The sequence below is a fragment of the Strix uralensis genome, chromosome 4 (assembly GCF_047716275.1).
Source record: "Strix uralensis isolate ZFMK-TIS-50842 chromosome 4, bStrUra1, whole genome shotgun sequence".
NCBI classification, from domain to species: Eukaryota; Metazoa; Chordata; class Aves; order Strigiformes; family Strigidae; genus Strix; species Strix uralensis.
The window spans coordinates 43462064-43487323 of NC_133975.1; the positions used below are offsets into that span (position 1 = coordinate 43462064).

The following is a 25260-nucleotide window of genomic DNA, read 5'->3' on the forward strand; positions in this document are numbered from 1 at the left end:
CTGCCTACAACAAATGTGATCGTAAACAACATGGAAACTTGAACAAGCATCAAGCTTATTTATAAAAACCATGGTAGATAGCCCTGCAATATTTCGAGTGCAAGTAAAATCTGGGCTATCCATTGCTTTACAATTTTTTCCTTAATGAAACACAGAATCATTAGAATACTTACCTGATCCATGAAAATACTGTGGAATACCTTAGTTAGCTGATGATAATTCAGCAGTATCTCTAATAAGCTGTTTTATCTGTTTCTACACTTACCAAGAATAGAGGGTTTTTTTCCCTCCAATTTTCCTCAACCTGGGAATATTGTGAGAATAGCATTTAGCACTTCACGATGTAATAAAATAAAATGTTCGAACATTATCAAAGTAAAAAAGTCAGGTCTGTAGGTTTCTCCAATAAAACATGTTACTGCAACTTCAGTCAATTATGAAACCCTGCGAATTAGTGACAGAAAAAGTCAAGCTCTCTTGTGTCTTTTGGCTTTCTACTGCCAGGGACACAGGAATTCACATAGGAAAAGTAAATTGAACAGAGCAAAAAGTACACACATCAGCATTAGAACTCCAGAGTCCTATCTCAGTGATGTAAACATCTCTGCTGTCTTTAACGTTAGCAAGTCTCAGTCTTTCATCTACACAAACACATGCACTAGGAAAAAAAAAAAATCTCTATATTTACCTATACTACAGCAACAGTCAGGCTGAACACTTGTGAGGTTTTTTTGCCCCTCCCATGAATATTTTTTTTGAGGCAGGTGTTTTGTATGCAGAACACACAGTCCTCTGCTGTGGCACATCGTCAAAATCTTCTGTGACTTTGATAAAGCCAGGATGAGGCTTATTACATGATCCCGATGGCTATAGATGCTGATAGGATGTTTACGCTTATTGAGTATTTTATGCTGCACATTTCTATGGTGTTGGCTGATAACCAGCACCATGTTTATGTGTTTAATGGAAGCTGAAGGCATACAGTTCTGACTTCAGGGCCTGACTTGGCAGTTTCACTCAGACAAGCATTTACTAGACAACAAATTCTGCAAATATCACTACAGTCCATTTTAGACTGTGTTGAGAGTTAAGTAAACATGATTAGTAAGGGGGCCAAAAGGGAAGTTGTGAATTTCTGTTTCTGACAGAAAACACTGTTTATCCTATATTACTTTAGGGAGGAAGAGTTTAATTCCCAGTAAGCATTATAAAAGTAAACAAAAGTTGAAGTGTATCCAACTCAAAATTCTAAGCAATTTCAGCAAGCCAATAGCATCTAAGCCAATATGACAACTAGTTCCCTAAGTATTTAAAATACCACAGAAATTAATTTTAAAAAAATTATAAAATGAAGCACTTAAGAGGACTTCTCACTTCCATGTAATCTCCAATGACAATTTTATCCCGTAGGCAGTTATGAAAATTTGTTGAGTTTAAAAGATGTAATTAATATGTATGTTTGGAGCAATCAGTTGTCAGAAAATAAACCCAGACTTTTCCAGTAAAGTTTGCAATTTCAGTATTGTAGGTTTTGAGCATTTCATACTCAAATAAAAAGCATTTTTCTTAAAAGTGCCACAACAGAAAATATTACTACTGAATTCAGAAAGGTAGAAAATGAAAATACCTCCATCTTTTAGGTAAAATCAGAAACAAACTGCTGCAATAAAACTGTTGTCACTTGAGGCTGGTTGAGCTTTCTCTCTCTATTTAATTAATAGGTTACTTTCTCAAAGTAAGTGCGCTACCTGACATTCATTAAACTTTCCCTAAACTACAACAGAAGCAATCCATGCCATTCTGCTTTGCCTTTTGGAACTGCATGTGCTGTTGATGCTGTAATTTTTTCAGCTGCCAGGGAGAAACACACTGCTACTGAACCACAAAGCTGGGTTCTTCAACCAGATCACCACTCACATACCTACTGCTATTCTTGAACACCCAAGAAGATTCTGCAGAGATACAAGATTTGCTTGCTTCATATTCTAGAAGCTGAACTTAAAAGAGGTGACATTCAAGTACTCTGAACACAGGTCACATTAGGACTCCAGACGCTTTAAGCTTAGTGAAGTTTGTTTACTTCTCTCATTCTCTTCCAAATTAAAAAAAAAAAAAAAAAAGTTGGACTGTAGTTGCCAACACAAATAAAACCCAAAGAAATCATTAGTTTAAGAAATCAGCTACAGGTGGAAATATAAAAAGGAAACAGGTACAGATAGGAAAGAGGAAAAAATACCAAAGGACTTGCACAACAGTTTCACTGGCAAGGTACTTCATGAATGTCCATGAGATAAACTCAGGTAGATTACCATAAGATCACTACTTGTTAATGTTTGGCACATATACCGCACACATAAGAGATAGGAGAGTATTTTCTTCTAGATGCTAGACCAGTCTTTAGCACACAGAATAAGCAGAAAATTACATAATGAGAAAGTATCCTTCTGCAATCAATGAGGAATTTTAAATATTATCCCACAGACCACTTGCAGGTTGAGATATGTTTCTAATATTTTTATACCTCTATTTACATGTATTTAAAACTAGAACCAAGGTTTGGCATGTTAAACTCACATCTGCTACATTTACAAATTATCATCAGCTTGCAATTTGCATGGCAGGTCCTTGGGTGAAACAGCTAGTTTATCAACAAGAGAAAGTCTTGCTTGGTATTCAAGGAAATTGTCAGTATACTTTTGTGCATGTACATTGAGATCATAAGATCTGCATTTACCAAATTCTTAATAGCTATATGGCAGCAGTTCCAAGAAAGCAATAGAGTTTATAGGTGCTATATGATGTTTTTTTATATTAGGGAATTGTAACAGAATATAAGCAATTCCAAAGCTGCAAGTACAGTTTTTTATAGAAGGCCAACATATAACTGTTTCACAGACATATCTTTAAAATGTAGTATTAAGATATAGAGAAATTATATGCAATTGCACAAACAGACCATCAGACAACAAAACAGAATGTGATTGTGGAAGAGCACTATAGGTGAGATTAGTAGAGAAACATCACATTTCCCACTCAAATCAGTGAGAAAATGACTTAATTATTCAAATTCTAAGTACGTTGTTAACACAGTCATTTCTGGAAAACTCTGAATACATGGCCTTGTAACATTAGTACCATTAAAACAGACCAGTATAACCATTTAATATTACAAGGAAGAACTTACCAGTTTGCTAGAAACATTTTCCATAGTGTCTAATGAAACTTCTTTAGTAAGAATTTTTAATTTAAAAATTCAGACTTCTACCCTGTCCCTTCAAGGTTCCACCCACTGAGAAATTAAGTAATTTGATCTGCATTTTATACATGGCAGGATCATCCAAATATTTAATTTCTCCAAGCAGGAAAATGAATGCAACAGCTATGTTATAAACAAGAATTCAGGGACAAGAAAAGGAGTTTCTACAGCGGCTCTTACATTATTGTATTTGAAATGGAAAATAGTCTATGAGTTATTCCTCTGACTCTGCTAAGAAGCCTTTGAGGCCTTGTGAAGACACGGCAGTGCAATTAACGCAAAACAGTCCTTGTCCTGAATTGATGAACCTTATGCTAATAGTGGTTTGTCTGTCGGAATTGTGAAGGCTCTCCATCAGAATAAAAAAAGCAGGGAGGGAGAGAGAGTAGGAGAGAGCAAGTGTGAGCGAGAGAGCACATAAGCAACAGCAAATGAGGGAAAGGGAATGAAGAAAAAACTACTTCAAGCTCTAGTTACTTTAACTTTTTTTTTTTTTCCTATTACAATTATTTTAACAAAAGTATTTTAAAAAGAGATATGTAAAGAAAGTCTTTTAATCACACTTCAAAAATTCTTAAGCCAAAGATTTTTCATGCAGTAATCTAAGGAAGAGATTTTTTTCTTCTTGGTTGTTATTACTATCTCCCCATCTCAGTTTTTCACTCTAGAGATATCTCAACAACTGCAACAGGATATGAGTAAACTACTACCCCTTGTACTGAATTGACTTTGAAGAAATGAGTGACAGAGAGACAATATTAAAGATTTACAAATTTTCAGGACTAATATACTAAAAATACTGAGTATTTAAATTGTTGTGAACTTCACCAAACAATTTTAACTGAGTAAGCTTCTTCACTCAGTCTTAAATATTTCTGGTTTTTATAAACATAGGTTATATCCTTCAATTATTTTCTGGAAACTAATTTGTAAAAGTCTCTAATACAGGCAGAAGATAGATGTTACTGAAAATGTTAAACAGATTTTAACAGCATTCTACCCATTTCCCTAAATACATTTTTCAGCTGCTGCAATCATTCTCTGGATGTCAAATCAGAATACTTACAATGGATTGATATTTATCAACTATATAAAATAGGCAAAAATAGAGACACTCAATACCATAGAGAACTGGGGAGTAAAGAGTCAATGAATCAAAGGTTATTTTGATTATAATTTCATTTGCAAACATGTTTTGCCCATGTGACTTTTTGTTCATTTCCTTACTACATTTCACATTATTTCCTAGGTTGTAATCTTATAGACAGTTTTCAAATTTCTGATGAATCCTGACAGCTACTGAAAACCCCGAATAAATTTAGGTAAAACTAGTTTCTGACATATCATTGCATCTGCCAGATATTTTACATATTCTGGGACCTGTGACCTCCAAAATATGCCTATAAGTTTAGTGTTTTCACAGTCATATGAAAAACAGTTAATCTGTAGATCTGATCAATTTGGCTTCAGTTATTCTTCAGCTGCCAAAAAATATATTTGTTTGCATAAGCATATTATTGCTTTGTGTTGCAGGTATCATATAAGCTGTGAAAAGCTTCTTGGGTAAAAGTGAGCATGGTTTTTGGACCTTTTCAGGGTCAATAACTAAGCATGCAGCTTTTTCGTAGTATTTAGCTCACATAACAGCTCTTAGTAACTAACAAAGTTTATATGTAGATTACAGTGAGCCAGAGATCAGTTTAGACAGAGAAAATCAGACCTAAACCATAAGCTCAACTTGAACTAATATATGACAACTAGTATATTTTATTTGCTGTTAATGAGGTTGACTAAAGATTGAAAGTACAGAACAGTAAGGATGTGGAAGGCACTAGGAAAGGAGGAGAAGTTGTAGAAGACAAGACAATGGGAGGTAAATGCAGAGAAAGGTTGGATGAAGGCAGTGGAATAGTAGAAATAGAAAAGTAGAAAGAATAACGCTTGGTATTTAGAAACTGATGTCCTGAAGAATTAATATCAAACAGTATAAATATGTTTAAGAATAACTGCAAAAGAACAGCTTAAGAAAGCTAACAGACACACATCTGTAGTAAAGGCACATCAAATAATTACCAGAAAATGATAATCATTCTCAAAATAAGGTTTTCAAATGCAAGTGATAATAAAAGACAAAACAATTGAATGATACTTCTAATCCGTGATCTATTAAAGTTGTAATCCACACAACAGCAAGAGAAAGGAATGGGTGAGCAGATCTATGGAAGTTGAAGGAAATAATTTTGTGATGTTTAAATATTGTGATGTAGCTAATTAAGGAGAAACAGGAGAGCAAATACAATGCAGTACAAGAAAATCTGTGAAGAAAACAATTAACCAATGGCTTTTGTCATGCCATCAAAAAATAGCATGAAAAAATGAAGATTCATAGAAAGCAGGTTAAAATAGTTCCTGACACAGCGGGAGTCTCTGTCTCTTTTGCAAAAGTCAGGAGTCCATACACATTTATCACTAAGAGCCAAGGATCAATCATATTAAGGAATTGCTTAATCTTGGGGTGAATCTTACTTTAGGGGCCCTGAAAGACCATCTCAAGGTGAGTTGCCCTGTCTAGCTGTGCCAGAAATAGAGGTGGAGAAGGAGAGCAGCTCATGATATTTACAAGCATGCTTGGTGATGGATCCAACACCTTTATTAGGATTAAACATGGTCCTAAAATCTGTTATCTTCCACACTCCTGTACTATCCAACTCATCACTGCTGAATCTGAACTCCAGTGGTTTTGATCTGAAGAGATAAAAACATAAAAGTATAATCTAAATCTGACTTTAAAAAATCAAGGTATAAAAAGCCACAAAAGCTACATTCCTACCATAACAACTTCTTAACTCACAGATGGAGACAGCAATAACCAGCCTTTGACAAATAGGCATACAGAATTTTTTAAAAACGTTACATATATTACAAATGAAAAATACGGACCTATTGAAGAACAGTACATAGACTCTATGGGTCTCACAGAAAAGATTTTAAATGGAACAGTACTTTAAAAAAAGAATATGTACAGAAATCTCACTTTGTCCTAAACTCACTGTTTAATTAAAATCACATATCACACCAGTTATCTGACTCTGCAATTAAAAAAAACCCCACCTTAGGTATTATAAAATAAATGAAAACAGTTCTATTACTTACACAATTTACCACAAAAGGGTGAGAAAGGTGAGACAGGGGGATGGTGAGCAAAATCTTGATGGACAAAATCTTGCCCTCAAGTGAAACATGAAAAAACACAGGCCATGTATGTTTCTTAAATAGTTTACAGAAACAACAAAGAAACTACAAGCAGAAATGCTATAGTGGTCAACATGGTTAGGGAGAAGGAGAAGGAAGGAAAACGATCAGAAAACTTGTAACCATGTCTTTCAAATACATGTAGAAGAACATGAAAAGTGTTTTCAAGTATCAGTCTGTACAATACAGGTGAACTCATAATGGAGATAAGACAAACAAATTTAAAAGAACATGCAAGAAACCAATAATTTGCCTGTGTAAAGGCATGTGGAGTAAAGATAAATACACAGATTTCCGGTTGTACTGATTTGATGCTTCACATTCTTGAAAACTGAAGATATTTTACACCATGCCTATTACCAAACATCACACAGATCTGCTTTAATAAATCTGTGATTTATCTGTGATAATGAATTAGTCAAAAGAAACAAAAATGCAGCGCCTTTGAGAGGTCATGTGAACGTTGCCTAGATCTCGTCCTGGAAGCAAAATTTTGAGACATCTACCCAAGCAAAACAGCTCCCTCCACTGGATAAGCCTTTTCTGTTTTTACCTCCATAAAAGTCTCTGTGAGAGCAATAAGACTTCTTATGACAAGAAATATTTGCTAGCATTAATAAGGCTGACAGAACAGGACCTGCAGCACTTGCTTGGTTGGAAGTTGCAGCTGGAAGCAGCACAGAAACCATCAGACAATTATATCACTTCAATAAAAAAAACACTGGCATCTGTCAGGAGGGAACTGAAGAATAATAAAAACAAGCAGCTCTGTAACTATGTGAATTTATGATTAAACTACATAAGCTGTGCCATCCCATCCAGAATTCTCCTTACTCAAATGTGAGTTCCTACTTCTGCAGAGCATTTTTTTAAAGCATGGGCATGACCAACTGCAGGTAGATGGGCAGGACCAAGTGCAGGTGGTTAAATGTTTCTGCGATAAAGTAAGTTCCAGCAACAAGTTTATTAAACCAAGAAGATACCCTGACAGTAGGGATTGGGAGTCTGAGAGTAGCCAGCATTTGAACTTGTAATCAGTTTAGCTTTTTCCATCATAGAATCATCATAGAATACCAGGGTGGAAGGGACCTCAAGGATCATCTGATCCAACCTTTCTTGGCATGGTCTAGACAAGATGGCCCAGCACCCTTTCCAGCTGAATCTTAAGTGTCCAGTGTTGGGGAATCCACCAGTTCCATGGGGAGGTTATTCCAGTGGCTGATTGGTCTCATTGGGAAAAATTTTCCTCGTGTCCAATTGGAATCTCCCCAGGAGTAACTTCCACCCATTACCCCTCATCTTTTCCATGTGACTCCTTGTAAAAAGGGAGTCTCCATCTTCTTTGTAGCCACCCTTTAAATACTGGAACATGGTGATAAGGTCTCCCCTAAGCCTTCTCTTCTGGAGGATGAACAAACCCAATTCTCTCAGCCTTTCCTCACATGGCAGGCTTCCCACTCCCTTGATCATCTTTGTGGCCCTCCTCTGGACCCTCTCCAGCCTGCCCACATCAATTTTGCATAGCAGGGACCAAAACTGAACACGGTATTCCAGGTGTGGCCTGACAAGTGCTGAGTAGTGGGATAATGGCTTCTTTATCTCTGCTGGGGATGCCCTTGTTGATATAACCCAGCATCCCGTTGGCTTTCTTTGCTGCTGCAGCTCACTGGTCACTCATGTTGAGCTTGCTGTCCACCAGGACCCCCAGGTCCCTTTCCACAGAGCTGCTCACCAGCCAGGTAGATTCCAGACTGTGCTGCACTCCCAGATTATGTTTTCCCAGGTGCAAAATCTTACAGTTGTCCTTGTTGAACTTCATAAGGTTCTTGTTAGCCCACTCTTCCAGCCTATCCAGGTCATCCTGCAGGGTGGCTTTCCCTTCCAAAATGTCCACTTTCCCACTCAGTTTAGTATCAACAGCAAACTTCATCAGGGTATGCTTGACCCCATCATCTAGATCATTTGTAAAGATATTAAACAGCGTCAGGCCCAAAATCGATCCCTGGGGGACCCCACTTGTGACAGGTTGCCAGTTTGAAAAGGAGCTATTTACTACCACCCTCTGGGTGCAGCCTGCCAGCCAGTTGCCCACCCACAGGGAACCATATCAAAAGCCTTAGAGAAATCCAGGTAGACGATGTCCACCGCTTGCCCCACATCAACTGAGCAGGTTATTTTGTTGTAGAAGGCAACCAGGTTTCTCAAGCACAATTTGCCGTTGGTGAATCCGTGCTGGCTTTTCCCAATCACATGCTTCATTTGACTTGTGATAGCCCCCAGGAGGATTCGTTCCATAACTTTCCCAGGGGCTGAAGTAAGACAGATGGGGCTATAATTTTCTGGATCCTCCTTTAAGCCCTACACATAGATGGGGCTTCTTCCAGGCTTCTGGGATATCTATCTCCACGACTTCTGAAAGATTATGGAGAGTGGCCTTGCAATGACATCAGTCAGCTTTCTTAACACCCACGGATGGATAATGTCAGGGACCATCAATCTGTCAAGCTCCTGTAATAGTTCGCATACCAACCCTTCCTTCACTGATGGTAGGTCTGTGTTTGCATTGACCTGGATTTTTGTTCCCAATGCCTGGGGCCCAACAGTGCTAATAAAGACAGAGGTGAAGAAAGTGTTGAGACCTCTGCTTCTTCAGTGTTGTTGGTGACTAATTCACCTCTCCTGTTTAACAGTGGGCCAATATTTTCCTTCTCTTTCTGCTTGTTGTTTACGTACCTGAAGAACCCTTTCTTGTAGTTTTTGACATCTCTGGCCAATTTCAATTTGAACTGAGCTTTTGCTTTTCTAACTGCATCTCTGCACACCCTGGCAATGCCCTTGTAGTTCTCAACAGGCATTCATCCGCTTTTCCATCTCTGGTATGCTTCTCTTTTGGTTTTGAGCAGGCTCAGAAGATCACAGTTAAGTCAAGCGGTTCTCTTGCTCTGCCTATTTCCCTTACCTTTAAAGGCTATGAACTGTTTTTGTGATTCTAAAAGAGCATTCTTGGAAAACTCCCAGCACGCACTAGCTCCTTTATCCTCCATGGAAGCTTCCCATGGAATCCCTCCCAATGGAGCTCTGAGCAAGCTGAAGTTTGCTCTTCTAAAACCTTACTAACCTTCAGCATGCTCAGCAGGATCCCAAACTCCACAATATTGTGATTGCTGCAGCCAAGGCTACCACTAAGCCAGACATTATAAAGCAAGTTTTCTTGGTCTGTGAGTAGCAAGTCCAGCAGTGCCTTATTGCTGATTGGCACATTTAACATTTGTATGCAGAAGCAGTCCTCTACGCATTCCAGGAACTTGATGAATGATGCATAAACTGCTGTACTGTTCTTCCAACAAATGTCTGTCTAGTTGAAGTCACCCATAAGAACCGGGTTCTTTTGACCCAAAGCTTGCTTAAGTGGCTCAAATATTGCTTCGTTGCCCTTATCATCTTGGTTTGGAGGTTGGTAGCAAATGCCTACTGTAAGGTTAGGTATATATGCATATATAATTGCATATATATTATGCAAAAAAGTATGCAGTAAATTAGCTATTCAAAAATTATCCTTGTTAAATGAATCCTCAAATTACCTTCTTTTTTGTATTTCTTGAAGAATGATAGAGCAATTACTAATCGGTCCTCATATTGTTGCAGATCTCAAACCAAAGTCATGTAGCCTCCCAGTTCCATTCAAACAGAATACCTTCTGTTCACCCCCACTACCTTTCACATAATTATGTTTATGCCTATCATGGACTACTGAAGTGTCCATAGTACTTCAAAGTTCATATTATCAAAAGGAACTTTATGCCTGTATATTTATCTACCCTCACTCTGCTAAACACATTTTCCAAACAAAATTACTATTGGCAGAACTAGCTTTGGCGAGTACCTCTTCCAGTCTCTAAATTGATATTATTTGATCTTTCATTTAAATTTCTTGATCAATTTTATACTCAGCAAAGAACATGACAAAAAGTACTGTCAAAACCTGTACAAAAAGTACAACCAGATTTTCTAAAAAGCAAACCGGATTTTCTAATATTAATCAGTTTCCATGTTATTTCTGGGTTGAGTAAGGATTTCCAGGTTCTCAGTTTGGACTAGAACACTAAGTGCTGTATGCAGAGGTTTTGTTTATTTCTCAACAGACCTGGGTGCCAAAGGCAGTGACAGTGCAATTTTCTGTCCTACTAGTTAAAAGCTCTTAGTTTGAACCAGAAGGGACCTTTCTCTAGGAAGTCACTTGGAAGGCAAAGATGACAGACATACTATTATTGGTACTTTAAAATTTAGTGTTCCTCTTTTCCTCTTTCCTTCAAACCAAACATAAAATGATGAACACCATCAGTCTCAGTTTTGAAGCTTCAGCATTTACCTGCTACAGCCAAAGTGAGCCATCCTGGAAAATGGATTAATTTGCATTGAGGCAGAGCAAAACAGAGATAGTGCAAAACAAAAACTGTATCCCTTCTCACCTCCCCTCCTCTTTCTACCCAGCAAAAGGAGATATTTTTACATTTTCAAAATTAGGTGTAGATTGGATGAGGTCAGGGATGAAACAAACATCAAGGAAAATGCGGTTGCATTGCCATTTTCAAAGACATGTAAATATGGAGTAAGTACATATGATGATTAGTCTGCAAGGATTAGCATGCAGGGAAGCATTTAACCAGTTGGTTTGAGAACCTTATTCTGTGATACCAAGAGAATTCTTGAACATTTCTACAGAAACCACACTGAGAACCTCTCAGAAAATGCAGCGTATTAGAAGAACTGAACACTTGGATTTGCTTTGCTTGATCATTTGCAAGTATTAAATCCATCCAATTATTTCAGTAAGAAGGAAACAAAAACCAACAGAAATGTTTCAGAAGTCAAAATGTTTCATCTCAATGCTTTTAGTTCACAATTATCATCAGACTACCATAAGCTGTTTGCAGGTGGACAGTATGTTTCCTCCTGTATTTTCTCGTTCAAAGGTGCATCATAAACTGTTGGCATACTGATCTACTCAACCTTGTTACTGAAAAAAACAAACCACCCCAAATGCACAATCTGCCCCACACCTCCTCAACCTTTGCTATCTTTATTCTGCAACACTGTCTGGTTATTTATGCAACTGCATAATTCCATATACTGCCAGCACCCACTGAAAATGAAGAAGGTTCTTAGCACTTAGGCCGAGCTTCTAGCTTCTATCTGCTTCTTAAAAAGCCTACTCTTGGTACCTTGAGATGAACTGGGGCTAACGGTTAGCAACAAAGGTATGAGAGAGACAACAGAGCTATGAAGCAACAGCCAGGCAGAAAAGAGAGGGAGAACACTCTTGGAGGCACTAAAGATTTTTACAAGCTTACAGCATGTGTTTAACTAAAAACTTAAAATGCACAGGTGCAAACAAGTGTATTAATTTTCCTCCATTCCCCTGCTTAACCTATAACCTTGGATTACTTTCAGTGTTAAAATAAAAACCTGAAAAAACACAGAAGTCCTTTGTGCATATCATTCTGGTGGCACATACACTACACATATATTATAACTAATTTAAGGATGTTTGACTTTTCCTGTTAAAATACTGATTAGCTTTTATGTAAGCAGGATGTACAGTTAGTTGTCTCCACCTATTAAAGGTCCGAAAACATCAGTGCCAAAAGAAGAAAGAAAAAACCTAAAAAATATATTTCTCACCTACCTTTAACCTTTTTTGTTGTTGGTATCCATTGTTACAAAGAGATTCAGACTTCTATCGCTGCAGATTTTTAAAGGCTTAAAGTTCATTTACAATTACCCTTTAACACTATGTTAACAAAGGCATTGGTAAAAAGGAAATTTCTCAGCAATAACTGCCACTGGTTTTGGATCATGTTACTCCTTGGTCTGAAATAAGCAGTTAAAGTCACTGAAAGCAGAACACACACAAAAACCTGATTAATTGTTTTTATTTACAATTTCAAGTTACTATCTGTTCTTAGGTTTTCATTAGTCACCTTAGGAACTGGGAAAAAAAGTGACATTCTACTGCGTGAGCAGGCTGCCTTTAATAGCAGACCGACCAGCACATCACCTCAATAATCAAGTTATTTGTGACTATTTTGAAGAATATGAAAAAAATTGTTGATACATTTTCAGGTGACTTTAAGTGTCTAAATGAGGAACATGAAAGTCACTGGGGTTAGAACTGTCTCATGAAACTGAATTTAGGATAATATGAACAAAGGGATCATTAATATGCAGCATCAGATCCATCTGATCAGTAGCTACAGAATTTTGAGGTGGAACTGGAATAGTTTTCTATCTCTTCAAGTTCATACAGTTCCATTAGAGCTGATATAACTTGATGCAACTCAATTATGGCATTTCACACAAGTATTACATATTTATACTAAGTACAGAAAATCTATTTTTCTCAGCAAAATTGCATCTTCTTTCTCATAAGAAAATTGGTGCCTAAATTATTTGTAGTTCTCTAGGAAAGAGCCATGGTTTTAGAAGTGGTTTTTTAGTCATAAGAATATAAAGACAGAACAGCTTAAAGATTTGTAGGAAGATTTAGTATTTAGCATCACTATAACTTGAAGAAAAGAGAATGATATTTTTGCTTCTAGTCCTCTCACTGGGTCTCCTTGCATACCTTTTTAGCTGCAACATCCTATCACCTGTGTAATTTTTCATCTCTCCTACCTGCAAACATCAATCTAATATACCATGAAATGCTCAGAAACTTTTTTCCACTGATCTATCCTTTTTTGGTAAAAACTAAACAACACTCCATTCTTTAAAACGGTGAGATACAGAGCATGATGAATAAATGCGACTTTCAACATATATTTAATAACACTTCCTATCTCCTCTCTTCCATCTCCCAGTGGCCTCAGAGTTTTTCTGAGAGATCTAAGATCACTAAGGAAGTCAACTAATATATCGGTTTAAACTAACCTTATCCACTGCATTCAGTCCACAGTTGTGCCATGAGGCATCATAATACTTTTTGATCCTTCTCAGGATCTGCAACTTTTGCATAAGAAAATAGCCTGAGAAAAATGGAGACAAACTCATATTTCTTATTATGTTCTCTCATAAAGTCTCCTCTATTTTTATATATTATTTGTTATTAGTAAATCATAAACCCTAGTCTTGGTACAACAAGTGCCTGTTGATTAGTAGCCACTGAAATAGAAATTATTCACAAAGGTTTTCCTTGGTTTATCTCTAATCCTGTTTAAAAAATACTGCTATGAAATGAGAGAGAAACAAAAGCACTACAAATGAACCATTCATATATTGTGAAAATAGATGTACAAATGCTCAGGACTTGTACTATAATCAAGTTATTATCTTTATGTGCATTTATTCTGCTTTAGATTTTAGTAAATTTTGTTAGCATTCGTTATTTCTACTCAATAGAAAATATGTGTTGATCAAAGTTTATTGTGGGTAGACTTTATTAGCAAGATAAGGATCCAAAGGTCCTTATCAACCTTGAAAGAGCACAGCAGATGAAACTAAAGAAGTGGAACTGGGTGGATCTTTGTTCATGAATGCAAAGTTACATGTTTACTGTGATCACTGACTCCTAGAGGAAACAAGCGTGTCACAATTTTCTTATACAGATGAAGATTGTCTTGTTCATTTCCAACTAAAATTCTATGTTTACAACTTTGAATTTTGTTCAGCCTTAAGGAATATGGGAACCTCAATTATACATTACTTTATGCTTTTTTTCTATCAGAAAGTACTACAGGGGATGCTAACGAGTGTCTTATTCTCTGTAAGAGTACATATTTGTAATGTACATTTTCAGACTCCATGGAATTTTAAGTTATTGCTTTTTGATTTAAATTATTGTTTGTATAACTTCACCATTTTTTGTAATAGTCATGGGGTTTTTTTATCTTTGCACTTCTGTAATGACAAAGCTTTCACTTCCCACATTTTTGCTGGAGCAAGTAAATCTTGAATATATACTGTACATATTTCTGATTGACAGTTCTAATTCAAAATTTATAATACCTGCTTTTGGTTTTCACCTTAACTTTTGGAGAAATATGGAAAAACCACTTGGACATAGTTCATTGTTGATTCACGTATAAGAGGTGGGGAATATCTTTCCCATAGTTGGGAAAGCCTCTGTTACTTTTTGTTTCATACATATAATGGCAGCAGAGTTCTGCTCTGTGCATCATTCAAACTATGCAAGAATGGTTTTCTGTTCAGGTTTTTATCAGAGGATGCAGTAACTTGAAACAAAAACATAAATCAGGGTTTAACACTCAAGTTGAGCATTTCTGTGGTGATTCTTTACTAATTTAGGCTGCTAAAGCAAATCACATTCATATATACATTAGTAGAACTGGATGGAAAACAGTTTTCCTATATCACGTGTGTCTTCACCATTTCCAGAATGTTGCTGTTCTGCATAAGAACAAATGTGAAGCCTTCAAAGTTCCCAGTGCAAGTGTCTGTTCTCTGGGCTTCAGCAGTCTGGGATCTCTTAGGCAGACTAAGGACTTATACATGACTTTTGTATATTCCAAGGCATTAATCATTGGATTGTTGGCTATTCTCACATGTTCTTTTCCTATCTAGCTCTTCCTAATATAGTCTAAGCAGTTACTTACTACTTGCATGTATCAAATACAATTATTAAGGAAGTAATAAATCTTTCAAATGCAATGCCTGTCAGGACAGGCATTACAAACATCATAGCATGTACATGACTAGAAGTACAAGTAAGTTCAATATTAAGCAATTTACTAGCAAAAAGATCAAGTTAAGAATAATTTCAATGATGAGTGAAAAACAGTGAAATAAACATTTTAATAAAGGGCATAAGAGACATTCTAGAAATGACTTGAACTAGCATCTTTGCAAAAATGTCTGAGGCATTGATTACAAACCAGAAGACACTGAAAGAAAACTCAGCTGCTGAGGAACAGAGACTGAAGTGAAAATAATTCAGTTCAAGAAACAGTATCACTTTCACAACCAGTATGAACACAAGTGTTTTTAGTTAAGGAAGTTCTGTCAACTCACACAGGAGTAATTTTGATGCATATCAAGCAGATTAACTCCTTATCTTTAAGAAAAAAATTTAATCTCATCTTTTCCTTACTGAATGTACATATAAACTGCTTGATATCTTTTAAATTATGTTTATGATTAATTTCTTCTGTGTATTATTTAAAAAACTAAGAGTTCTGAATAAATTTTTAAAACCCCCAAAATCTCAACCCCTCCCAGGAAACAATATAGCCATGTCTGTTGAAGGAAATACTGATTATCAAAACTTTGTAAACTGCAAGAAATAATATCTTACTGCTTCTCATTTTTTACAGGTATGCTTTTTACAAAATTAATACCTGCCTTTCATTTTCACTGCAAAACAACATTGTCAGAAAGAATTGGGTGTGGTGGAATTCAGGAATTCTGTCCATGCATCTTCTTCACAGCATGCATGATGCATGCCCATGCAAAATACTACTTTTCACAATAATGCAGTGAAAAAAAATGTTGATCATTCTACAGGGGCAGGCGTTGCTGTGCTAATTTTAAATGTGTCAAACATGTCACTTCCTACTGGCTCCTTCTGGGTTTATGTTAATAGATTAACTATAGAAAGAAGGCTGTTGATACCTACAGTTGCTCTCTGCATCTGCAAGGGAGAAGCATGGAAGCGAACTCCCACTAAGCTAATACTCTTTCTGATCATTGTATATGACAGACTGGAATACCGCTCCAACACAGAGAGGATAAAAGGAACCATCTGAAGAGAAGCTCTCCAGTTTGGAAATTCTGGCACCACACCGTAGTCACATTGAGTCTATGAACCTTGAACTGATGGCTTGTTACAAAGCCAATTAACAGCACATAGGTAGGTACATCCAGTAACCATATGAACACCATTTTCTTTTCTGTTACTGCTTTAACAGACACATGGGAAAATAATAGTAATACTGAGCGGCTTGAATGGAAGTTCTTCATTTGAAACAATAGACATATTATATACAGAATAGTGTCCTGCCTTTTTTGCAGACATTCAGACTGAGGATTATGAGGGGTTCAAGGCAGCAAGTTCACACATGGGCTACACACTGAAATTAATATTAACACTTATTTGTCTAATTTTGAGAGACGCAAAGTATCTGAAGATACCATACATTTATGGGGACACTTCTGAAAGCTCATCTGTGCATTACACCAATATTGCCTGGAAAAGCCCAATGCATATTAATAACTCAACCTCCTCAAATAGGTCACAGCAGCAGAGAGCAGAATTGCAGAAATTTGGAGGTTTTAGTCTCAGTTCAACAGTTCTTCCTCTCTTGTCTACATAAAGTCATGTTGCAAACAAGACATGATAACATATTGTGCCTTTTAACCATATTTAGCATTATTGTCTTCTAAATTCCATGTTAGCAAAATATCTAGGATTGACTGCTTTCCCAGTTAATTCTTTATATACTTTTCCCAGAAAATTTTGTATATTATCACATTAAACTCTGTTTTAAATATTCTCAGCACCAGACTAAGGCAGCAACTAATATTATGGTTTAAGGATTACTTAACTGTCTGTAACCACAAACTGAGATTTTGTAGGACTTTAAAAACACTTTTCAAGCCTAAAACCAACTACAGTAACTCTCTATATCATGCCAGTTCTTGCATTGGACTGAATTGTGGTAAATAATTATTTATAGGTGTTGGTTACAGCTGCATTACCAAGGTGCAAATGTATTTCATACTTCAGGAAGGTACTCAGTCTCTCCTTGTTAAACTACTACTAATAAAAAAAACCAACAAACCACGCCATCCCATCATTCCCAACTCTGCAATTACTTTCAGTGTTGGCTTAATAAGCTATTTTCAGAGAGCTCACAGATAAACCTGTTAGGTAATTTATGAGTTAAGATAAGCTTGAAAAGAAAAAAGACAAGATTCTTTCAGAAATTTAAAATCAGAGTCAGTCTTCATCAAAATTTAAAATCACAAATGATATTCAGAAGCTTCAAGCTTTCTATATAGCCAATATTACTTTAAAAGTTTAAATAATTTTAAAAAAGGTTGTAATAAACGTTTGCTATTATGTCATTGCTAATACTTGCTCTTCTATCATCAAATACTAATACTCTATGAACAGATACAACTCATCAAGAGGGATCATTCTCATGGTTGAGATGGCTACTTTACTACTTAGCTTGTTTTAATGCAATTATTTTGTTCGCTTTGACTTGGGATGCAGTTTCCCAAATGTTGAAAGCTGATTTCAAGTCCCTGCAGCCAGACATTCCTTTTCCTTCTCCTGTTAGCACCCTTTCCCTTTCTTATGCTATTACTATGCTTGGGAACAAAATACTTGGCTGAGGGGAAGGCAAGATTTCCATTTCTGACAGCAGCATAGACTTACACTGGCTTTGGCCAAGAAAAACATGTATCTTGACTACAGTCAAGATCAGCCTTTTGCGCATGAAGTAGTGTTCATGGCAAAATACAGGACTCAAGCAATTGCACTAGGGATTGCAAGGTCATCAATTTGGACATCAGCACCTGAAAGGATTCTCATAATAGCATCCCTCTCACGTCATTGTATACAATGTTCACCTCTGTTTATATGTTGACTTTATATTTAAAAACAAAATAAATTTTGCACAAGTAGCAGTGAACATTATACAATGGGAAGTCTACTACACACCCTTCTTTATCTAGGGCAACATCATTTCTGGGAAAGAAAGCTCTGGGGTGAAGTTTGCTTTTTACTGCTCTGCTGTAGCTTCTGTCTCCTTTCTTCGCAAATGGGTCTAGCAATAGACGTGCTGGGCACAGGACCACGTGGCTCGCTCCACATCATGTTATCATCTGCAAGTTGCCATCCTCAGCAACCTCCCTCCCATACATACAATCACCATCATATATACTGCTATTCCACCACTCTGTCTTTCTGCTCCTTCCACTCCTCCTTCTCTTCTACAGTTGTCAGAGACTGCTTAGAATGACAAAGAGCAACAGAAAGAAGAAAGAGGTGAACGCAGAAGGAGTACCCTGTTGGCTTGCTGCCTCAAGAATGATTGCTAAAAGAACACCATTTTTGTATTTTGCAAGTTATGCTGTGAAAACACATAATTAAGCAAATGACCTTGCTAAGCTTGAAGACCATATTTCATATTTCTTAAACACATTTTTATAATTAATAATCCCTTTTGATTATTGGTGCAAATTAAATAAAATAGCATTTTTAGTTCCTTCATCACACTAAAAATTCTTGAGGGAGATGGAAAAGAGGAGTCTGCGCAATGCCAAAATCAAACTATATGTTAACAGTCAGCATAAGATCACTCTTGCAGAAGTAAAGTATCATCACTAACATAAGGTAAAAATGTTACTACAATTTTGTCGACTTCTCTCTCCTCTCCTTGAGCTTTTCATTTTCAGATTTTTAGTTATAAAAGAGCCATGGTAATCTGGCTGACAGCAGAATGAGTTACATCTTATATATAAATGTAATGTAAGAAATAATACAAACATTATACACCTGAATATTCACTGACTACACAAAACCAAGAACATCCAGAATAAAGATAGCTAACCAGTGTTGAAACAGGAATAGCATGCAAGAATCTCAGGCCACTATGACATTTAGCTACAGTGACTAAGAATAAGAAGTGCAGAGCAACAGCCACTACCACTTATTTATTTGTTGTGACTATCTTAAATGTTTCTATAGAATTTGGTATATATAATGTACTTCCCTTTGATGTAGCGCTATGAGAAAGAACACAGTTCCTACTCCTGTATTCAGCTCTTTGGGACATAAATCACAGCAGTAAGAAGATTGTTCAAGGGACAGCCACAGTCATTGTCCGTTATTTGTCTAACACTAAATTGCTCCAGGCAAAATTTTGCTTTCACCAAATATCAATTTTACAGGAAACAAAAAAACAACTAAACAAAAAAATACTCACAGCTTTGGTTTGGCAAGCACAGGTGGTGGCTCCTTTGTGGGTGAAAGCAAGACAGCTGGAGATGGGATGGATTTTTCACTATTTGCCTTGTTGTTAATCATTCCGTTTACTCCATGAATAGGATGGATGCCATTTGTTTTTTCCTCAGATGAATTAAGCTGTAGTTGAAGCGCTGTCACACCAGATCTCAACTCAGTGTTGTTTGCTTGGTGGGTCTCTGTATGTTTCTTAGGAGGAAGCTCAAGAGAGCTAATTTCAACTGGAGGAAGTGGTGGGAAATGGTGGAAATCATCACTGTTGGATTCTCTTGTCAGTGATTCATGACCAGAGCTTTCTGAGTTGGCTAAAAGAAATCAAAAAGAATGTTCTTCCCACAAGTCATAGACAAAGTACATGGTACATACATGCTGCGTTTTCAGTTTGTTAAGGGTGAGATCTCTTTGGTTCTGTGCAGATATTTTCCTAGACCTCCTGTTGATAATTTATGCTGAATTAGATACATGACTGGCTATTCATTTTCTGACTTTGCCCCATGCAAAAGGCACAATAAGAAACCTTATGGATCCGATCCCTCTAAATCTGTTTCAGGAATCCAGCCACTAACAGATTGGCAAGTATGGACAACAACAACTGAAACAGCATTTCCTTTTCCTGGAGTCAGCATCATTTAAGAACAAATAATTTTAAAATGCTGAAGGATGTATGAATACATGGCACGTTTGCAAACGCAGCTGGGTTAGTGCATTCCACAACAATATGTATGAAAACATATTACAAAACTAAAAATACCATGTCACAGTTTTTTGTTTTACAAAAGGCATATGCTACCTTTGGTAGCATAATTTCATCTGCTTTCATTTTGTCTCTGCTGCCATCTAGTATCAGAACCCTAACGCTTAAAAATATGCCAGGCTTGTGGCAGACACTTTAAAAATGTATTTTACATGAATAAAAATATTAAACTAGAAAATGAGCCAATAAAAACATTCAGTTTGCTTTATATGAATGCTCTGAGGTTGACAAAACCCCTGTCTTAGAGCAGCCCTTTTCTACAAGGGAAGCAGACTGATAACTTCACAGGTAAATTAATTATCTAAGATCTATGATTAAAAATTCCTCTTTCCCCTTGTCACATACCTGAGCAGACAGTTAGTTGTGCACTGCTTGTTACTGAACCATGTTCATTTGTTGCTGTGCAGGTGAAAAGTCCTGAATCTTCAGGAAAAGTTTCTGCAATTACAAGGGTACATATCTCTTCTGGAAATAAACAGAAAAATAAACTGCATCATAAATTATTTAAAGTATCATATAATGTTTTTGCATTGTATGTTAGAAGGAAACCAGAAAGTGCTCCTTATACAAAGAAATGCTGGGAAAACTGCAGAAGAGCTTCCAACATAAATGGCTTCGATGAAAATCACTAAAACAAGTAAATTCACCAAGCTAAGTTTTCAAAAGGGACCTGTCTTGAACAGTAATCTTGCAGTCACAAGTCCATGCAGTCATTTTACACACTCAAGATCTTCATTTTTATGCAGGAGAGTACTAATTCATACAAATCAGTGTATTGGTTTCCATACACAATTAATACTTGCAAGCTCTTTTTGTGTCTCTAAATAATACCACCAATATGAATGTCACATAATTCCTTCTTTTCCTGAAGTTTTCTATATTTAATGCAACACTCCAGATCAAATCCCATTCCTGGTAGAACCAGAAAGTATTTTTGTCGTAACTTCTAATTAACTCTTCTGTATAAACTGACCAGAATTAAAAACCCTTCATGCATAAATATTCTCCTTATATTTGGGAAGATAATTGCTGTCTCTGTCTGCACTGCAGTGAGAATGGATAAATTGAAAATATGGGACAAACCAGCATCCCCAGAAACTCTTCAGAATACTGTGACACAGACATATTCTGTGGTTGTTTGAGATCTGTTCATTCTACTTTAATATGCCATAGTATATGCTTTGATTATATCAGGGTCTCAGTCAGAAAACTTATATGAAGGCTGGACTGTTTGTATTTCAGGTTGGGTCTCATAGTAATGTTTTCTAAATCAATTCCATCCATTTATAATGGACACATTTAATTATAGAGGCATGTTTTTTCCAGATTCTTCAACGAAGTAATTTTATTTTATCTCTACTTGTAATGGTATTCTAATATTTTTAAAAATTCACGGTATAGCCAATTAAATAATCCAGTATTTACACAACATACCTAGATAATTTTAGAGCTGGACAATGTTACATCATGGTTTTCTTTAATTTATTAGGAGTTTCTTTTGCATATGCTCATTTTCTAGTCTCAAAACCAAAGCAGGGAAGTTTTACAGAATTCAGTTTCATTAAAAAACAAATAAAACCCCAAACATTTTGCATTTTGGACATTTACATGGAATTCCACATAATATCACAAAATCAGTGGAATGTAGTTAACAAACTGAAAAGTGAGGAAAAATATTTAAGACTCCAATAACTTTCACATGAAAATTATTCCATAGAAGAGGTTCAGTAAGGTAAGCTTCTCTTCTTTTAATTCAAAGAAGGAAAACAATTTCTAATAGTTCTTTATTTTTTTTCTTTCCTAATTTTCATTGTGGAATGGCAGACCACTGTCTCATTTAAACAGTTAACAAAAAAGTTACGGAATTTTTCCAATTATAAATGACAACATATCCAAAAACTTCCTGTGCTGGAAATGGGCTAAAAATGAATGACTAACTAAATATTTGGCACAGAGTTGTTTTTCAGACAGCAGAACATGCTTTTTTTTTGGCAACATAAACCAGTCATTCTGTGTAGCTGCAAGAGGCACGTCTGGTAATACTGTAGCACGTTGGATCTTATCTGACCCAGATGAAGATTAATGACTCATGAAAGGTCTTATCAGGAAAGTAATGGGTAACACAAGCTAGTTTTTGAACTACTGAGATCAGGTTTTTTTAGAATCTTGGTGTGTCATAAGCAGTTGAAGCTATATTGTTAACCACACGTGCGTACTCCTCGATTGAACTGACTCTGGGGATGCAATCTGATACGTGCAGCATACTAGTTTCCTGTTCATTTAACAGCAGAATTCTGAAAGCTGGGTATTTCAGGGCTGCAAAAGAAAATCAATCCCACTGTGCTGAGAACTGCTGTTTAAATGAGGGAAAAAGTACTCCAGAATGTGACAACCAGTAGAATTCTTATTTTCCAAACAGCAGAGCCAGTTAATGCATAATGTTCTTTCAGCTTTTTATGTACATAAAATGATCATATGAGAAGAAATGATCTTCACTCTTCAGTGATAAAAGAATTCTAATGGATTCTACCATGATGTGGTTTGTTTACTGAAGTGGTATATCTCAAAATTATACATGGTAAATTGCAGTAATCCTTGTAAAAGCAATTGAAAGTAAATTAGTGATGAAAACAAATCAGAGTCTAAAACTCAGTCTTCTCAGCCAGATGAGCGAACTACAACACATTTGTGATCAATCATGAGAAAACTGGATAAACTGAAAACATAAAAAACCCTAAGAAAAAAATCAAAAGGCAGCTTGGGCAAAAAGCATGTGTGAGCAACACATTGCCATTGTCTTTATTAATTTTGCTCCCCCAAGACCAAGATTCACTGACCTCCAGGTCTTAGTCTCAGTATTTTTCTAGATTTACATCCTCACTTATATAATTATTTTTCTTTCTGTTACTGTGCTAAGTAGAACCTGATGATTTGAAGTAAATAATGTCTGTTCTACTTCCTGGCAATCATCAGCTGACAGATAATTTCATCACAAGAATGTGTTCCAGAAAGCAGTTCTCAAATGCTGTTCGTAGGGCCTTAAAACATATTTAACACTTGACTAAATGAATACAAAAGCATTCTGTTCACTGAAACATGTAAAATGCTTAGGCATGCAAGTACTTGACTATTTTGTCAGTTATTTAGAAAGGAAGATTATGTTTTATAGAGTAATCCTTTCCCTTTATGGTTCATGAGTCCATTAGGACAAACAGTCTTTGGTAAGACAGAAAAATGTTGCATCTAATTTAACAAATTTCATCACTGGCGGTGTATTTACTTCAGAATGTTTCTATGTATTATGTTAAAGGTAGAGTAGTTCTTATATCTGCCCCTTCATCTCCAAATGTGATCATTAGCTTCCTCCACTGTAATGCACATACAGTCCTGGGAAATAAGTATGGTCTTTTATTAGCACTTGTTCATTATGATGCAATGAACAAAGCTATTTCTATAGATGTGGGTTCAAAGCCATAAGTTTTCTGCTACACAAAGACAGTGGGTAGTTGCAGTGGTGGTTGCCTGGTAGAAATCCAACCAAAGACATCTCTGCCTTCTTGTAGACAACTTATCTCTTATTATCCCTCTTGTTCCCCTAGCCATCAGATGTTTAATGACAGTTTAACAGCAAAGCAATGTGCCCATCAGGTAACAACTTCTCATTTATGTATCTGTGCATCTTTTCTATAAAGAGAATGGGGAAGTGTGAAAATAGACAGGAACTGAATATGCAGAGTAGCATAATAGATGGCAGTATTGCAGACCTGTAGATGCCTTAAGTTGCAATAACACAATAAAAAAAAAGTATTTCATTTACCTGTTTCTGACGATCACTATTGTATACACCTTTACCCAGTCAGGCAGCAGTTCTGGCTTATTTAATAGGCTTTACACACTCAAGAAATCAAGAGACAAGTTTTTAAAAGATATACAGAAGTGACTGTGTTTGAAGATATCTCAAACAGCACTTAGAAAATACTGAGAAGAAAACTGAACAAGCAAACATGACTGTGGGCAACACAATGCAGTTTTAGGGTACAGAACCTAGGTTACAGCACATGTAATCAATACCCAAGATGGCTGCTATCTAGCCAGGTACAATAAATAGGAATACTGCTATGACAGCATGGACTTTAGTCCCTATAGCGGTGTTCACGTTTGAGGAGAAATTAAGCCATATATCAGGGTCAAGGAAAAGTTTATGCTAAAGCTTACACTAAGGTAGTTGTGATGCTGTAGATGCCTGTGAGAGATGACAATGCCTAAGTTTGAAGTCACCTGTATACATTGAAGCTGAAATCAACATATTCAGCAACATAACTTTGATGATTAACATACCCCAATAAACTTTAAATATTTACAACTGAAGAGGAATAGAAGCAATTTTTTTAAAATCACAGAGTACAAAAAAGATCAGAGGTTTACTTTGGATTTGGAAGCATCAACAAGCAAGGACAGTCACAGCAGTCATACTGAAGATGGGGTCACTGACAGGACCAGAATTCTGTAGGTACCTTGAGAGTGCAGAGTACAACTGAAAATGTAATTGACAAGCAATAGTGCATAGGTCGATCAGACCACTTTTAATGAAAGATAATTTTAGCTTATTTTCAGTTTTTCTCTTTGTTTGGCATCTTGAGCTATAGCTCATTAGAGATTGCTCTCTTCAAGCCCTTCTCTGCTGCTCAACAGTGAAAGAGGGAGCCAGACTCTTAGACATAATTCTTTTGTATTCACTAAAAAATGCAAGGATCCACATGCATGCTGACCTACTGAAGTTTCTGTGTTTTAAATTTCATCAGCTATCAGAAAACTGATTTTCTTGGTGTGGGGAGGCAGTAGGGATTTCTGTAACATTTGCCATACATTTTCAGTTTCAAACATTATGCAGAAATGGGGGGGGATTTCTAAGGGAGTTACTTACTAGAGTTGAAACTCCAGAACACAGCAGCCAAACAGGGAACAAGACAGCACAATCCAAGAGAAGTGATGACTATCTTTTGAGATGTT

At 36.4% G+C, this 25260-nt stretch overlaps 1 protein-coding gene across 5 annotated transcripts in view; it reads right to left on the reverse strand.

Annotated features, from left to right (window-relative positions):
* The window catches only part of PALLD (palladin, cytoskeletal associated protein), a 206956-nt gene that overhangs the window by 98416 nt on the left and 83280 nt on the right, over nucleotides 1-25260 (reverse strand). For all 5 annotated transcript variants that reach the window (XM_074866506.1, XM_074866505.1, XM_074866503.1 and 2 more), the window contains exons 9-10: nucleotides 20596-20715; nucleotides 19459-19801 (exon numbers count right to left, since the gene is read on the reverse strand). In XM_074866506.1, coding sequence (XP_074722607.1) covers nucleotides 19459-19801; nucleotides 20596-20715 — 463 coding nt within the window. The remainder of the gene's footprint in view (nucleotides 1-19458; nucleotides 19802-20595; nucleotides 20716-25260) is intronic.